Source organism: Mycteria americana, chromosome 4, assembly GCF_035582795.1.
Source record: "Mycteria americana isolate JAX WOST 10 ecotype Jacksonville Zoo and Gardens chromosome 4, USCA_MyAme_1.0, whole genome shotgun sequence".
In the NCBI taxonomy this organism is placed as follows: Eukaryota; Metazoa; Chordata; class Aves; order Ciconiiformes; family Ciconiidae; genus Mycteria; species Mycteria americana.
The window spans coordinates 85162825-85182157 of NC_134368.1; the positions used below are offsets into that span (position 1 = coordinate 85162825).

Consider the following 19333-nt stretch of genomic DNA (forward strand, 5'->3'; position numbering starts at 1 on the left):
ATGCAAATGTATGAGGCTGATTAATGACATTGTCACTGAGTGCCTGAAATAGCTTGTAAGAGTGATGCGTAAAGTTACTTATCATATTCAAAACCCCTATCAGATGCAGACATTAGAAAGAGCAACCAAAGTGCATTAACTGAAGACGGCTCTAAAAAGGCCACTGTAAAAGTGACAGAGGCTTTGACTATTAACCCTTTTGCTAAGATGTGATTTCCACATGACAACCAGGAGTAAGGCTCGGTTTAGGAGCAAATACTACAGCTTTGTGTTCCCAAGAGATATTCCCACACTTCCAAGTGTCCTGTAAAGATTACTCACGTTTCAACAGCTACAATAATCTACCACAGAACTAAGGCCATGTGGAACATCTTACTGTAAGGGGAACAAATGAACTATGCCTTGTAGAAAACAACAGCATAATTCCTGATACGAGGATAAAAACGACGGGCAATTGATTTTTTTTTTAAATTGAATCACGTGTCCTCAGGAAACAAGTTACATATATCATGATTTTGCTGACTGTTTTAGGAGTGCAGCTGGCGAACTCTGCAGTGTTACCTGTCAGAAATGAGCACCTTGGAGAATGAAATTGAAGATGAGGATGTTGATAATCTTCGAAATATCAAGAAGAATCTCCAGCGTCTTATGGTAGGCAATCTTTTTACCCAGTTAAAAAAAAAAAAAAAAAAAGAGAAGAAAAAAAGTCTTGCAGTGTTAATGAAAAACAATGCTAGAATCAGTGTTTTTACACCTCAAGGTCTATGCGTTATCATCTCTTGAGAATACAGGATTTAATACAAAAACATCATAACATTAAACTATATGACAACATCTATTTGCATGATAATCCAATACAGTAAGACAGATTTGAGCCCTACTAGTTATACAAGTCAACATTTTAAAAAATATGACATTTATTTTCTTTACTGAATCATGCAAGGCATCTTAGTCTGACAATAACTTGCTTTCAGAAGCGTAACAATTATTTAGACAAGCCATGGCTTCGTAAACTGTGCCATAAATTTATGACTGTAAAGGACCCAACAATGAATACACCTTGATGCACTACATAAATGCCATGGCTAAAAGATCCTTGTATCATTTTAGAAATCTCCTGCAGGCTAGAAATTAAGATTTGCCTCTGCTGCAGTATTTATCATAGAGAGCGAATGTGTTTAGCTTGCAGTATTTTTACATTTATAAAAATCTCCTTTATAAACAGCATATAATCCCTTAACACTTACCAACTGAAAAAAAGCCAATCCCCTGAAATATTAAGGGTTCTTTTTTCTTAAAAGAAGAACTTAACATACAGAAGTTGATGTATTATTGCTGAAACTAGGTGGCAAGAGAGCTATCACCAATCAACAAAAATATCTGTATTGCAGGACCTAATTCCCCTAGGAACTGGATGCAAGATCTGTGAAGCTAACAACAAGAAAGAGTTTCCTGAATTTCACCAAGAACTGAGCAACTTTCTGATGTCTATGCTAAAATAATCAGATAAACATTTTTATTTTTACTGCTACATTATTTATTTAAATATTTAATTATGACTAATTTATATATTTTGTCCTGTGGCTTACTAGCTTGCTGTCCATTTTGGGACCACTATATGTTCTTAGTCTGGATGATAAGACAGTCTGTTCTAAGATCACATTTGATCCTTTCTGTAAGCCCTACGGGCTCAAAATGTATTTTGGAAAACTAATTGGTTCTCACTTTGTCAATAAACTTAGACACACAACTATTTATTGAAAAAAAACTATTAAAAGTTACTTGTAGATGATATTTAATAAATTTCAGTAACATATATAAATCATGTCTAGAGTCTTCTTTGTTAAATGATACTGTTTTTTTCACTGGTAACTTACTACTCTGCTTTTCTTGGTTTTTTTTTTTTTTAAACACACAAAAAAACCAACAAAACCCCCTACCTTTACTGGTATACAAGCGTGCAGGTACCAGACCCAAAACAAGACAACTGCAGATAAGCTTTTTAAAGCAATATAAAATACCAGTTTATGCTGGCATACAGCACAAGGTATAGTAGTACTAAGTTGTTTCCCCCAAAAAAGAAACCCAAAACCCCAAACTTTTTCTGTGAGCTGTCCTACTTAGCTACACAGGCTTTCTGCTGTATTTGTTGCAGGATACATTTTTCTCATTGGTGTAAGCAAAACATGTAGTTCTCAAAAAACCTTCGGAAACAGAGAAACATTATTAAAACAATAACGCACTTGAAATAATAACAATGCAGGTAACTGAGGTACCAATGTCCCAGAACACTTACACAGCCAATTCTTTCCAGCAAAAACCAACATAAAAATTGATCATTAATGTATAAATCCATGTGAACATATACTGCCTTAAGTATTCACAAAAATCTTTTTGAGGAACCTCAGAAATGTGCTTACTTCAAATGAAGATGGAGTCAGTCATGTGACATTGTAAGTTTTACGCAGAAAGAAACAACTAAGAGGAGCATCTTTTACAATCCAAAACCCACCACTCAATGCTAACAGCACAAGCTGTAATTGATGAAAGTAAGCCTACTACAACAGTTACCAGCCTACTGTTTAGTCTTTGATGTGTTTTGCTGGTGGGTGTGGTATGAAGTATTTCAAGTTACACTTAAAAACAGACTAACAATGGAAAAACCAGCAGTTTTCTTGAATGCTGCAAAGAGAAAACAGGCATTAATGATAGCTTTCTGCCAAAACTGGGAAAATACTTACAGCACTGGTATCTGTTGCTCTACTTATCTTCTCTTCCCACAATGAAGGAGTGCTCTGTCCCCACCCACAAGGACTCAGAAAAGCAAAATACTGCCAGTCATCCCAGCCACAAACAGATTGGCTCCGCCCTCTTCTCAAATCAGGTGCCTTCCAAATGACAGCCTGTAATAACAGTAATGCCTAAATACAGTATAACATAGAAGATGAGAAAACAGGCAAGAAATTCATTCATTAAAATTCTACCTTGTCAATCTTTGTAGAGCGATGCTTCTCACTACATAGATTCCTTCCTACTTGATAATTTCTTAAAAGCAGCATGGAAAAATAATGAAAAAAAAAAACCAACCTCCTTTAAACAAACTGAGACAGTATTTAAAGATATAGTAAGCACTGAGCCTACGAGAGAAAGTCAAAGAGAGACTAGTCTTAAAAACACCCATAAGAATGTAAGAACGATATGAATACTACTGACTTCTGACTAGTACTGCCAACTGTAGAGGAATTTTAGTGTGCAGAATCTTGCAAGACCACCCATAAATTTAATAAATTTCAGTAACATATAAAAGTCATGTCTAGAGTCTTGTTAAATGATACTGTCTTTTTCAACAATAAAACCACATAAGGCTGAGATTGCCTAGCAGGGACACTAACCTGCAGTCAAATCCAGAGACCCCCTTGAACACCTGCTGGACTCCCCATCAGGTCTGTATCTGAAAGACTTAGTGCGGGAAGTCGATCTAAGGGGGGGCTGACTTGCACTCTGAGTATTAGGGAGGGAATGGAAATAGAGTTCAATAGTAAAGATACACAGTTTATATGATTTAAAACTAGTAACTAATAGATTTACAGTTGTAAAAACACGCTAAATAATGTAATCGTAACTCAGTAATAGTGGTGGTGTTTTAGATTATCCATTACATCACTGAATTTTTTTCACTGGGTGCCTTAGTAAACATTAAGACCTACTGAATCAGTTGCATCTAAAGCCTATCATCTACAGCAGAAAGCTGCTCCCTGAAGTAACAGCATCACACGTAACATGTGGCTTTGCAGACAACACATTCCAGCATCAGGCCACGCGTGTTTATCCACATTGCTGCCCCAGCTCTCAGCAATCAGAAAGACGGGACAGCAGCAGTCTCCACTGAACACAGTTCTGTTAATAAATGAGGCTTCCTTTATCATTTGCTTAAGCATGAGAAACCTTAACTTCGAAGATTTGGTAAAACCTACCTTGGGGTCAATCCATGCAGTTGGACATGCCACGTGGAATAACCAAGACCTTTTCTACGTCCCTAAACAGTAAGCGTTAGATGAGGTAGGAACAGTCAAGTACTTCGGAAACCAAGAAATGATGGTAAATAGATACTTACCCATGCATTCATAAGGAAAGCTAGAAGCCACAGCTCACTAACGATTTCGTGAGCAAAACACATGCAGTGTGAAAATATATACAAGTGATTTTCTGGTTTTTTGGTCTGCACAAACTGCTTTGGAGCTGGGCTGAAATATTCTGAGACAGCTGCAGGTTTACAGTCACGGAAAGCAGAGGCTTTGGCTATTCTGGCACTAGATTTGGGGACTGCCATGTGACTTTTGTACAGTAGCCATGCTCTGCTGTGGATTTTCAAAGTATTTCTGGCTGGCTTGCTGCCCGTGTAGCACCTCCAACAAGCACTTCCAGACAACTTTTCAGAGAAGTACCTGTTTGACTATAAAGACTGCTGATACATATAGCTAGTTGAGGTAGCAGCAGGAGGAAGTTGCTTGTGTTGCACATGCTTGTATAGTCATGAGGCCTTTTAGATTCTGATTAATGTTTTAAGTTGATATTTCAGTTTCAGACATAAATAACTATGTTTCCTAAAAGTATGCAAGATGTTTGCAAAGCATTTTGCATGTAGTAGTTGATAAAAGTTATTTATGTTACACTAACAAAACGCACACTGGAAAAGCAAGTAAACACACTCATGCCATTCTGTAGAAAATCTCAGGCAAAGGGTACTGTAAAAAACCCTTAGAATTAAGTATTGCTACTTTGACATAATGTTATTTTGCAATAGACTTCACATCATAGATGCACACGTTCTTTTACGTAACGATCAACAGATCTAAGGAATACTCTTAAGACTATCACTATATACATTTGAAAGACCTAGTTTAATATTACTGGGTGGTTAATGATGAAGTATTCATTTCACTGAGGTTAAAAATGCTTGCAAATATATAGTCTTTTAAATGACAAGTTTCTTGACTAAATTAGGTTTGAGAGAACAAGCTCTGATCAAAACAACACAAAGATGAAGATTTACACTCAAATCACTGTAATTTTGCATTCTCTAAGGGCCACTGAATGACAAAAAGCAGCAACAGAAAGTAAGCATGACAAACAACAATACTGCAGCAGGATCTTGCAAAAAACCTGTTACTGTGGATCCAAGATACAGAGTAGTGGTCACTACACTTCTGTGTGCAATAAAGTTTGCAGACTGCCATGACATAGCACATGGCAAGAGTAGATAACGTTGAGTGTAACATAAAAGGTAAAAGCTTAGAGTAAATAAAAATACACCGTTGGCAAAACGGAGTAATTAGCATAGCTCCAAAGACAGTGACAAAAATCAGTTTACATTTATTCAAAAAGTCTAAGAAAAAACACACGATGGATTTCTCACTAAAACTTGTACATTTACAACATACAGACTGGATCAACATTAATACGGAATGCAACATTTATCAAGTTCTAGTCACTGAATAATCTAGTTTCACTTGATGGAACTAGAAGTGTACTTTCCTCCCTGTTTTGCAATACTATCGCTGTAGTCCATTTGGTAGCCCTTTAACCTTTTGTTAAAAAACAAAGAGAAGACATAAAAAGATTTTAAAATATTGATAAACATTCTACATACAGCAAATAAACTCTCCATATGTTTTTGTCTATCAAATTTACAACTAATTATAGGTAGGTTCATATACTTAAATAGTAGCTGCAGGATTGCATCCTGTATTTGCCCAAACTTTAAAAGAAATCTTTACAGAAAAAGGGTATTATATTGAAAACACCTGAAAATGCATAGCAAGGTGAACTTTACTGTACATACCTTTTCCTGTAAGTTGTAAAAAACCTCAGCAGAACTCCTTAGAATACTTACAAAAATCAGTTTCCTGAGCTCTCTTCTCCTGCTTGATCCCACAGCTTCAATATCAAACATATGACATGACACGCATGTGACACGACACACGTGACATGCACGTGACAAGTATGTTATATGATCCATGTGATGTGACACACGTGACAAGCAACACATATGGCGATGTGCATGAAGCATGACATGTGCAAAACACGTGACATGACATGCGCGAGGCACCCCAAGATGCGACATGTATGTGACATATGTGAGGCATCAGATTTGACATGTATGTCATTCGTGACATGTATGTGTGTAGGTATAGCAGGTGTGTCTGTCCGTATATGCACAGAGAGAGAATATGCGCACACATGCACACACTCCCATATACGCATGTGTATATATATTCTCACCAGCTGACCTCAATTCTTCTCAAGCAGGGAAGGGAGAGGCTGAGCTCTCAATTGGAGGCTGTTGGTGCTGTTCGTGTTCACATGCCTGTCTCTGGTCTGCGCCACCAGCCATGTACATATGTATGATGTACATGTGCTCTGTGTGTACGTACCTGCCAGTAATACATCTTCAGCCTCATTACTGGAACCACAGCACTCTTGCCTCTCTCAAGCTTGTAGAACCATATATTTTGGAATTACTGAAGTAGCTGAGGAAAAACCTGGATAGAACACCTACATGTTTACATTTACTAGCTCAGTGCATTCTGCATATGCTGTTACTTAATCAAAGGACAATCCAGATACAAGAACTGGATCCATACTGCTGCCGTCAACTCATTTCTCAAGGATACAGCTACCATGCCCAGCACAACACATCTTTTTCACAACAGAACCTCTCTCCTCTCAAGAGGGAACCTAAGTTTCATAGATGTTTTGGTTTGCTGTTCAATTAATAAAATGGCTGAAACACACACACACAAAAAAAGCTCAGTTACTTGTACATTTTTAAGGCTTCTAGCTTAACTACAGAAAACACCTTGGTGATGATGTCTCAGCAAAAGCCTAAGTCCATACAGAAAAATGGTCCAGAAGTGTATAAAACACTAACACGTTTTTATTTATTGGAAATTTATTGAAGTTTTAATACATCTGAAAAAAGGCAATACTATGACCTAGCCTGGAATATGATGACCATTCTCAAGCGTTCTTAGAAAGGAAACATTACGTGGAGCAAATACTATGTGGAGCATGTGCCACAAAAAGACAACAAAACAACACTACACCATCCCCCCAAGTTAAAAGATCGTAACAGAAAACAAAATAGCAGAATAACAAAAAAAGGTCAAGGGCAGAATAGTAACAAGCCAGTGAGTTTCAACAACTTGAAAATCTATGTAAGATCATCTTCAGTAAAGACTCCACATACTATTTAGAAAAACAGATTAATGAAAAAAAAACAAACACGCAAAACAGGAAGGATTTTGTTTTACAATCCTCTTACAATAAGAAGCTGAAACACGACTATAGTGCTATACTATTACTGATGTATGAAAACATCACAAAACTTAACAGCTTTCCATGCTTGTATGATATACAAAAATCATGTAACATAATGAAAGTGTACTATCTAGCTTAAATACACTAGTATTTCACACCACCACACAAAACCTGAGTATGATACTTAACATCCTTTGCAACATTAACATCATGTTACCATATTCTTACCATAACTTACAAGTAAGCAACTTCCCTCTCAATAGGCAACATTTTTCAGATTACTATGAATGCAGACAATTTTACGAGGACTTGTCAGTACAGTGATAAAGTAGTCTGTGGGTGGAGGAGTCCAACTAATCTACAAGCACTAACATCTGATGGTTTTTGGGGCAGCCCAAAAAAGCTGAAGGAACCTTGTTTCTGGTGACTTCTGTACTACATCACACTATTTTGTTATTTACAGCTTTGACACCTTTTGAAGTGCTTTAAATCCACTACCAAAAATCGTGATTGTCACCAAACAGCTGAGTAACAGCTTGGTAAGTCAAAAAGTTTCACATTTGGAAGTACACAGATTATTTTTTAACCCTTCTACCACAAACAATATACAGTAAACTACAAGTCACTTGGCAAATCCATGCTAAACAAAAGTCTTAAAATGACTAGCAAAGGATGCCTACAGATAAAGCAGAGATTGCCAATTTTTGTTTCTGAAAGTGATTCTCACATTGGTATATTTTTTTTAAAGAAATGCAACTTTTACTGTTTTTTTTTTTGTTTTTTTTTTTTTGTTTTTTTTTTTTAAGACATTTATGAAAAAGGTGGGGGAAAAGAAGAAATCAATACATATTGCACTTTCAGAAATCAATAGCAATCCTGAAACTAACAGGAAAAAAACATGTTAATAACGCCACGGGGTGGGAGGGGGGTGAGGGAGTAGAAATGAGGTGGCATTGGGGGGCAAAACAGAATAGATTTGCAAAGCTGTTAGATACTCCTACCTGTAAGAAAACATCAACGTTTGGAAAAGACTAAACTGTTGCAGATGGTTTAATAACTGCATTCAAATTGACAAGCAGCAGCTCTGGAATGGTTTTCTTGCTGCAAATATGAACTCTACAGTTAAACATTTTACTAATCAGAATTACATTTTACTGAAAGAAATAATCAAAACTGACTTCACAAACAATCCACCTCACAGTCAGTCACTGAACTGTTCGATATGTGGAGACTTCACAATCCAGGATCCATAACTATGTTGCTCTAAGTAGCTTTGCAGCAAGCTTTTAGCTTCTTGGTACAATTCAGATTGCATCTAAAGAAAGAAATAGAAAGATCTTGAAAGATCTCAAGAACTATGGTTACAGAGATCTGTGTTCTTTACCACCGGCATATAATATGCACAAGCACAAACCTTGTAGAAAACACCTACAAATCTTACAGTTCCCTCAGTTGCTGACAGTGAGAGAAAGTGTTACAGACTTTAAAAACATACTCTTTGTATATGTTTGGGCATTTATTGGGATGAGAGAATTGTTCTGTTAAACATTATTTTTTTCAGCATCTTTTCAGTTCCAGTAATATCTTTACACAGAAAATAAACATTCATTATCATTCAATGCGAATCTAAACACATGAGCAAACAGTCAATTAGCAAGCCATTCTACGTTAAGTAGTTTTTGAATAATTTAAAAAAATTATCTCTTGCACGTTTTCACAGGAGGAAAAAAAAAAGATAGGTACTTTATAAAAGCTTAAGTTTCACATAACAGTTTTGGAAATAAAATATATCTCTTGAACCAAGGAGAGGAAAAACCTGGAAGAGTACAGAGAAGTAAGATGAGCCTACGTATTTCCAAGTATGGACAGAAGTGAGTGAACTGCGTTTACAGCAATCAAGAATCACAGTAGCTCCTTTAAGTAATTTCTCTGTATTTTTATACCACAAAGGAAAGCCTGGGACCTAACACTGTCTTCCAATGAATGATTCCTACTTTCCCACTCCTCTATGACATAAGAATCCTCCCACAAGACTACACTGTGGTAAAAAAATACCTACATATGTATGAAACAAATATAAAAAGTAAGATTGAAAAAGAACTAATGAACAAAAAACCCCAACCTTTTTAATATGAAACTATCTTATGTGAGGAAAATGGCCAGCAACCTCCATATGCTGAGACAAAACATGGCAGATTTTCATAGACAATGTTTCAAGATTAATTCAGTAGATAAATTTTACTTGAAAACAGCAATTTCAGACATTCTCAGACAAAGACTGTAGGCAATAAAGGGTACCTAGCTGTTCAGATGCAGTCTTCAGCAAAACAGAAAGTCACCCCTGGCTATCAAACCAGCTTTGAGAGTACCCATCAGAGATTCCTTAATAAAACTTGCCCCTGCCCCGTACCAGCTTACCTTAGCTTCATGGTATGTTGCAACTTGAAGCAAATCATTCCGTTCTGCTTCCTTAGCAAGCAATCTGAAACGACTAAACATTGCCGCCTTGCAAAGGCGACTTGCCATGTAAGTGCCACTTTTGAATGGTGAACTACAGTCAAAATGAAAAAAGAATAATAAAACTCAGTAACAAATACATTACACATGTACTGCTTTGATCATTACGGATTTTTTTTCCCCCCTCTAATGCTTTGTGACTACGATCATATGATTCTACTTCCACTTTCAATGAGCAAAGCTAATGCAAATCAGCAGCTGTGAGAATTTAAACGAGCCAACCAAAAACGGTTTTCCAAGTGGAATTTATCTGAACTAGGATGCTAATTGGTTTTATGTATTGTGAAAACTAAAACATTCACTACAACAGACAGTGGAATAAAGATATCTCAATTCAAAGAACTCTTTAATTTCGTATCTTGGTATCTCACTGTAAAGTTCCAAAAGCTCTAAAACTACATCTAATCATAGGATGCATTCACCTAACGCAGGAGAGAATCTCTCTCATTTGGGTAATACCATGGCCTCCATGTATAGCTTAGAAAATGAATACTCCAACGAACCAGCACAAAACAGTAAGGCTAACCATTATTTCCAACATAATGAAGAAAAATTCTAACCTTTCAGTGGTTTTCCCATTTAACCCATCCACAACCTCCAGTGATGCATCTGACAATGACCAATTCAAACTAAGAAACCTCTGTTTAAAGTCTATTTGAATTGGGTGTGCAGCATTCACCAAGTAAGTATGAGATCTGTTGACCAGGTAAGGCATGGGAAGCTTTGATGTAAGTGCGTCATCAACACGCTGTTTTATAGCTATTTCTAGCCCTCTTGTATCCTTGCAATTTCCATTTCCTATTAAACAAAACAAGATCAGTCACATAAGTACATCAAATTAAAAAAAACCAAACCACTAAGAATGCAGATGCTTCCATTGGTCTACAGGATAGTCATTTTTCTACATTAAATTAGTGCTTGGAAAAATCAGTTCCAATATTCAGTTCGCAGAACAAAAATTATTTCAGTTTCTTCTCCAGAGGCATCATTATTTTCATTGGATGCCTCCTTTTTGGAACAATTATTCTTCATCAACTCTTTACATTTCTTGCAGAAGATACCATTAAAATAGAAGCTGCAACACAAACTTCGATGTTCTAGATTAGAAAATACACTAGAGAGTTTGCCCAAATTACTCCATATCCAACAGTATTTCTGACTGCCTACTAATAAACATACTTTGGTCCATAGCATCTCAAGGAACTGTCATAGAATTTCTATTAAACAGAAGGGCAATACATTATCGATTATTATGTTTACTTGAATACCACTTAAGTAAGCATATTAGTAGTTTTTCTATTGCCTTTAAATAAAAGTGCCCAAACTTCCTCAGAAGGAACAGGCAGGCATTCACCAATTTTTGCAAGATCTTTTGGAGCACTTCAAAAACCTTGTTCTGTTAGAAAAGGAAAAGCTGGTACATCTTCAATGCCTGGGGAACTCAGACATCTGTGTACTAAGTCTCATAATACAAATACTGAGAGGAAGAAACACCTGAAAACCTTCAGGACAATACCCATTAATTTAATTCCATCACATAAATAAAAGTTACTGAAATGAGTTTTGATAAAAGTATGGTCTTCCTGGCTGCCACAAAATCCTGAGAATTCACTATCACCTTGGTAATCCCTGTTCCTCAATAAAACATCTATTTGCATTAACCAACAGAAAGGGGGGGGAGGGGGGCACAGACCACGGACACAACATAAAACGGAACAAAGACTTTCCAATAGAGCTGGTAAGATAGCCCAGGGTGAAATTGAGCATTTTCAGTTAAATACTGGCAGTTTTTCCACCACTGCTCAATTCTACAGTTCAGTGACTAACATGGTCACCTTAAAGTCACCATATTGGACTGAACAGTTAACACATCATTTGTCACACTTGATATTTTCTCAATATCTAAAATCCAATTTGTTATAAAACAATGCTGAATTTCTTCTGTTACTGTAATACATAGTAAAGGAAGGGCAATCTGGCAAGCCAAAACAAACGCACAATGACAAAAGAGCAAGCCTAACTGAGTTTTACATTAGGGCATTTCAAAGATGAGTGAAAAAAACATATACACGCTTTACTACCTTCTCAGAAAAATACTGTAATTCTTTAAAGAACCATCTTGGTTTGGTTCATGTTTTATAAAATGTAGTAAAACTGGAACACGAAAACATACAAAAAAAGCCACAGAAATTTGCATTAAGCTTACCTACAAGAATACTGTTGATATACACTGGTTCAATGAAGTGACTCAGCAACGCTCCCTGAATACCAACCACTTCCCATTTTGTTAATTTGTCAGTAGCTGACATACTGCTTGCTCTAACAGTTTTAGGTGGACAACAAACAGTTAGGTAAATCTTGCCTTCTATAGCAACATGGAGACACAGTTCTTCATTAGTTTCGTAAGCAGATATAGATTGTGGATTGAGATGTCTGAAGTAAGACAAGAAAATGAATTTCAGTGCAAAAGTACTCTAATCATAGATTACTGTAAAGTGGTATCTAATACTGTTTCTCAGAAAACAATTATCCATAGATCTGGGCCTAAAAGTGCTGAATCTGTGATCTGTCAACCATTACAGAGTAGCTTACAAACAGCATCCAGTCTCATCAACCATTTCCTTGTACGAGCAGGCTATGACACTGGAAGTAATCTAAAACCTTCTGCAATTCTAGCAGGAGGGCCTCCCCCAGTCAGCACACCTTGCAATCAATTGGCTGTGACTTCCAGTTCACAAGTCTGCCTTCCGAACACTCCAAATAAACAGTATGGAAGCAGCTAGCTGTCTTGCATATGTGAAAAAGTTACGACTGTACGACTTTCAAGGACATTATTCCACTGCACCGCTATAGGGGACACAAAATAACACTGTTCATAGGAACTTGGTAAAGCGTGACTGCTGCTGTTAAATGTCAAAACTGTTAAAAAAAAAAAACAAACAACTTTCAGAAATTTAACAGAAGTTAGAAGTGTAAAGATAAGCATAGGAGTATATTTGTCCCATCAAGTTTCTCTCATTACCTTTTTTTCTACACAGCAGAGCAGGAGCCTATTGTTTCAATTTAAGGCTTTTTATACTCTAGTCCTGTGGTGCAAAGGATGATATTAAGTCACCACATCCACTTGCTCAGTGGTTAAATTAATGATTTATTAGTGCTTTAATAATATCTCAGGAGGGGGGGTTAACAGGTAGGCGGATATCTGTAATAAACAAAGCATCGTCCTGAAGCTATAACCCACACAGAAATTTTTTGTATCATCATGTTGAGCTGTATCTCATACACGTATCACTACCACCCTGCACATTAATGCTTCCAAAACATGAAAAAAATTCAGAATAGCCCCCCCCATCTTAGAAACATGTAACAATGCCTATTTTCCACACTCCTGATGTGTTTGTCACTGTAAACAAACAAATCGATCTTCCATTACATCATCTCTGAAAATACCAAGGTACTTACACCTGTGATTTTAACTGAGCAGTTCCTTTTGGAAGCTGATTCATATAGAGAAAGATAGTTGTATTTTGCTTTAGGGTAAGCAGCTTCGAGCCTGGTGCTGTGCAAAATATGGATTTCTTTGTCCTCGCTGGATTTTCATCATAGAACAGCAAAAGATGTCTATAAAAATATCTAAAAGAAAGTGTTAAATAACAGTAAATGTGAAAAACACTACTTTGTTTACAAATACATGGACATTCACATTTAATTCACGTGATTTGAAAATAATCCAGAAGGTACTGACTATAAAATGCAACTGCACTTATATTTACATTTGCAAAAGTAAAACTGAGAAGAACTGGCTGCAAGACAACCGGTAACTATTTGTACACACATTCTCACCTAAGTAGAGAACGTCTTGCAATAACAATGGCATGGCTGTCATGCAACACTCTTCCGCAAGGTTGATAGCACTGACTGTAATTACATTCTCCTGTTCCTAGAGCTACGACTTCATGCTGTCCACCTGAAAAGAAAACATTTGTTTTTATGGGACTGTGGTGGGTTAACCTTGTCTGGCTGCTAGGTGCCCACCAAGCTGCTCTCTCACCCCCCTTGTCCCCTAGCAGGTTGGACTCGATCTTAAAGGTCTTTTCCAACCTAAATGATTCTATTAAAAAAAAAAAAAAAGAAAAAGCTCATAGGTCAAGATAAGGGCAGGGAGATCGCTTGCCATTTACCATCGTGTGCAAAATAGACTCAACTTCAGGAAGATCAATTTAATTTATTGCCAATTACAGTAGGATAGTGAGAAACAAAATCAAAACTAAAACCACTTTCCCCTTACCGCCCTTCCTCCGAGGCTCAACTTCACTCATGACTCTTCTACCTCCTCTCCTCCCTACCCGAGTGGTACAGGGGTATGGGGAAGCATCAGTTCCTAACACTTTGTCTCTGCCGCTCCTTTCTCCTCACACTCCTTCCCCACTCCAACATGGGGTCCCTCCCACAGGATACAGTCTTTCACAAATCACTCCAGCCTGGGTCCATCCCACCGGCTGCAGTTCTTCAAGAACTGCTCCAGCGTGGGACCTTTCCACAGAGTACAGTCCTCCAGGAACAGACTGCTCCAGCGTAGGTCCCCCACAGGGTCACAGGTCCTGCTAGAAAACCTGCTCCAGTGTGGGGTCCTCTCCATGGACCACAGCTCCAGCCAGAAGCCTGCTCCTGTGTGGGTTCTCCACGTGCTGCAGCTTCCTTCAGAGCACATCCACCTGCTCCGGCCTATACAGCCTTACTCCTCTTTGAGACAGCACAAGGAAATGCTTACGTAGGTCTTGAATATTTGCATGACCGTAGCACAATTACACATGTGACGGAGCCATCAGAACAGAGTATGTCAAAGAAGGAGAGCTACCCTTTACATTTATTTACCAGATCAGAAATGCGTTAATCAAGGCTCTTGGGGAACACAAACAGCCTAGGTTTTCTACTCCCCAATACTCACTATCAAAACAGACTTGCCTTTTTCAATGATGAAGGCAGCCAGTGAACTGCCACAACTTTGGTACTCAGGATGCTTGGTAGTCAGGCTGTTAAATACTTCTTCAAGTGTTTGTGAAAGTTTTTGATACATAAAATGTCTTCCTTCTAAATAAATCAAAAACCAGCAAGACAAATTTGCAGGGAGGGAAAAGACACAGACATGATCGACCACTTGCCAAATTATAAATCTAAACACATGGTTACTAGCACTACTATCAACACACGCTTTTGGGATTCTGAGGATTATCAGGATGGACGTGAATAAATAAGGGACAAGAATACCTAACACTTTCCGCTTTTATTATTCATGACAATAAATCAGGGATATGGATCGTTTGATCACCTACTGCACACAGTATTTCAAGTAAGGACAGAAATACTGTTTCTATTTCTGTCACCAATCCACCACTTAAATTCAAGCAATTTACTGACGTTATGTCCATTTGTAGAACCAATGGTCAACCTCCTACTTTAGGGACGCTAATTCTTACAGCGTTCTTCAAAGAGAAGATGTTTAACATAACAGGAACTTCATAAAGATCACTAAATGTATTAAAAGAAGAACTTAAAAAAAAAAAGGAAAAAAAAAAATAGGCAAGCATTTGCTGGGTAATTTGAATCAATAGAGAAAAACAAGACTATTTCTTACCAAAACAGATCCTTGAAACACGAACACAGTTTGCTGGAGTTTGGGGCTCAGCAGGAGTACAGGGAAGATCTAAGAATTTAACAAAATTTCAAACTGGGATGCACATTCCAAATTTCAAAACATGGATCTCATGCTACTTCCCGCAAGCTAAAGTTTCTAATTCTCTAAGAATTTTCTTTTCTGATTTTGAAGTCCTTGTAAGCATAGAACTATTTAGGCAGCAACTCTTTAAAAGATGATAAACATTACGGTAACTGAATTCTTTTGAAAGTAGCAACTCAGCGTTGAAGCCTTTTAATCATAAAAATTCAAAACCACTTAGGATCAACTTCACATTGCTGTTACCTAGCAAGTAGCAAATCAAGCGCAACAGCAACAAATAAACCAATTCCTTCAGTATTCTCTGCTCTGTGCTACAAACTGATGCAACTCCTAATACACAAAAGACAAAGGAAAAAAACAGTTTCAAAACTATACGACAAATAGCTCTGCCCAAAGGATTCAAGAAAAGGGACAGAGCCCCTGATACAGAAGCATTTAATAAAACTACACAGAGATTTTGCACAGGAAACCTTTAAGCCAAGCTTTTCAAGTTCTAATTAGGTGTTGCTAGAATTATTTACCTGACTTTTCAGAAGCCTTTGCCCTTGTATACTCCAAGTTAAGTAGCTCATCAAGAGCTAGTTTAGCTGCATTTAATTTAGATTCCTTCTTGTTTTTTCCCAGTCCAGTCCTGTAGCAAACACCATCTACCACAGCACAAAAGGCAAAATAAGGCCTTATGATATTGCCTTTAAAGGAGAAAAAAAGCAGACACAGTTAGTGAAATTATTCTAAGGTACTTCTATCCATAGCTTTATGTGCTTATATTCATTCCAAGGACAAGTACAAGACAAAAAGACAATTTTAGCAAAATACAACTCGAACCTTTCACCTCCACAAAAATTTTGGCAACTTTCACTTTATGCACTTCCCACAAAGTTCTGGTAGCAGCCAGAATTTTATACAATTCATCTGATCAAATTCTGTAGTAATTAATTATGACACACAGCTGTCTAGACAATAAAAGGGCAGCCAAAAAGCAACATATGTGGAGGGTAGTGCAACCAACAGTAAAAAAATTCATCTGTGTTAGTGCCATCAATACTAACTGCAGAAATCCAGATAATCCCAAGTATAAGCAAGTATTATTTTATTTAAGAAGTATTTACCTGCCACACTTGTTTCTTTCAATTCAAGTTGTACACGGTGCATTTGTGCAAACTGATGCAAGGCAGATACTGGGTTTATTACTCCCTGTTCGTACCTTGCAATAAACTCCTCTAGGTCTTTCTTTGGAGGAAATGCTGATAATGGGGGTGCATGGGCTGCTTTCAAAAGACAGGGTTCTGAAATAAAATTAAGAAAAGAACTGAACACACTCTCCAACAGTTTAAATCTGTTTACAATAAATGCTTTTTAGATGCTTCTTAGAAGAACAAAAAGCAAAAACATTTACTCTAGAGCTGTATTGCTTTGTAATGAATCCTACATTAACAATACTAGCAATTCTGAAGTGGTGTGTACCTCCTCTTTTAAAAGCACCAAAGCTTTTACTTTGAGTACTAAATCCATTACCCTCTGAATATAGACAGATATTACATGTAAATATAACATATCTTCCCCCTCCCCTCCCTTGCAAATCAGTGATCACATAAAAGTTGCTGATGGCAGATTCAAAACAATGGAGCATGTGGTTTTTCACACAAAACTATAAAGCAGTGGAATGCCCTGTCATAAGATACTAGAAAAGTTTTAGCGACCACACACATTATTCAAAAAGCAGATAACTCATTCAAAGAGAAAGAAACCCACCCACAAGGAGCTGCTGAATACAGAGACAGCACCTCTGACTGAGGTGGCCAGGGCAAAACATGGGAACTGCACACCCGCTCTGACCCTGCAGGTCCCCCCCACACCCACAATTAACCACACTTGGAACCAGGACAGCAGGTGGGTGGATATTTCATCAGTCCAAGCACAGAGCCCTTATGCTCTTCAGAGGGCAATGGGACGCAAGTTAGTCAAGTCATAAGAGACTGCTGTAAATTCTTGGAAGTAGTCCCAAGACAAACCCACACTTCTGACTTTCATTCGAAAGACAAACTCTTCCAAGGAGCATGCTATATCTGGACAGTTGTCTTTGACTTGGAGGTCTCCTACAGAATAATCAATTAACACTTCCTGCAGCATCTACTTCTGTGAAGGATCGGTGTGTTGTTTTAGATTTAAGAAAAAAAATGAAGTATTTTTCCCTGTGTCGTGGTTTAGCTTCAGTTGGCAATTAAGCACCACACAGCTGCTTGCTCACCCTCGTCCCCCCAGTGGGATGGGGGAGAGAATCGGAAGAGCGAAAGTAAGAAAACTTGTCGGTTGAGATAAGAACAGTTTAATAATTGGGAAAAAAAAATTGTAATTAAAAGGAAAACAACAAGAGAGAGAGAGAGGAACAAAACCCAGAAAAAACCCCAAGTGATGCAACCACTCACCACCCGCCAACCGATCAGTCCCCGAGCAGCAATCGCTACCCCCTGGCCAACTCCCCGCAGTTTATATACTGAGCATGATGCCATACGGTATGGAATAGCCCTTGGGCCAGTTTGGATCAACTATTTTGGCTGTGCCCCCTCCCAGCTTCTCATGCACCTGGCAGAGCATGGGAAGCTGAAAAGGCCTTGACTAATGTAAACATTAATGATTCTATGAACATTACTTAGCAACAACTAAAACATCAGTGTGTTATCAATATTATTCTCATCCTAAATTCAAAACACAGCACTATACCCGCTACTAGGAAGAAAATTAACTCTACCCCAGCCAAAACCAGGACACCCTGTATCAACTCTAGGACGGATGGAATCTTCAGCTTCAGGGTTGCCGTATACTCAGGCACAAGTATCTCCCAGCCAAGAAGAACTAAAATAAACTGTTACCTCCAAGTCTCATAAATAGGTGCCTTTACCTCAATACAACTATGCGAAGAGACAGAATTCAAAATACATCCTGGGACATCTGGAACTGCAGTTAAAACTTTTCTCAATGATCTCTACAAGAATTCATGCAGCAGTACATACCCTGTATTTTGGCAACCTCTACAGCACTTCTAACGTATAACTTGATAATTTATAATTATGAAATGCTGCAGAGTATATAGCCCACCCTACAACAAATCTCTAACAAACTTCCAGTACTAAAGGACATAGGAAGAAGAGGCACAAGTTCAAGCAGATGCTAAAGAAGTCATATAAGAACATACAGCAATAAGAAAAAGCAGCAGAGGGTTGCAACCTTTCAAAAAAGAGATAATCATAAGGTTACTTTCACTGGCATTAACAGTGTCTTTTAATAGCTAATCCCAGTGTATAAACCAAAAACTATACCTGGATTTTGCATCACCTTTGGTACACTGCACCTCTCAGAAGGTGGAAGTTTTGATCTTACAGTCACAGAATGAGAAAACTTATTTAAAGGTGGCTGCCTAGGAGCCCAAGCTGGCAAAGTCTTCTTTTGTGTGGGGTCAAAGGTGGGTCTTCCAGCACTCTGAAACCAGCCATTGCCGCTAGTCATTTTTGATCAACCTAAGTAAGTTTAACAGTAAAGTTATGTAAACATAACTTTAACAGTAAAACAGATGTTAAAGGCAGGCTGCAAACTCCAGTTTCCTTAGTTAAGCCGTTTCACAAGAGCACTACGGATAACTCTGCTTCCCTACAAACTGGGGCAAAAGAACTGAAACCCAGCGTCCTTCCACTCCCTCCCCTTTCCCGGCCGGCACCAGGAGGTTCCAAGCCACTTCTCCGGTTAGTTAACCACCTTTCCCCA

The 19333-nt window shown here is 37.8% G+C and overlaps 1 protein-coding gene across 1 annotated transcript; it reads right to left on the reverse strand.

The window, feature by feature from the left end:
- Positions 1-8514: 8514 nt before the first annotated feature.
- On the reverse strand, positions 8515-19078 carry ADAD1 (adenosine deaminase domain containing 1). The gene is made up of 11 exons (XM_075499312.1): positions 18892-19078; positions 16684-16860; positions 16096-16263; positions 15473-15541; positions 14803-14928; positions 13681-13804; positions 13300-13470; positions 12044-12270; positions 10398-10635; positions 9739-9871; positions 8515-8635 (listed from the first exon to the last, which is right to left on the reverse strand). The coding sequence occupies exons 1-11, from the start codon at positions 19076-19078 to the stop codon at positions 8522-8524; spliced, it is 1734 nt and encodes a 577-aa protein (XP_075355427.1). The 3' UTR covers positions 8515-8521.
- Positions 19079-19333: the final 255 nt, after the last annotated feature.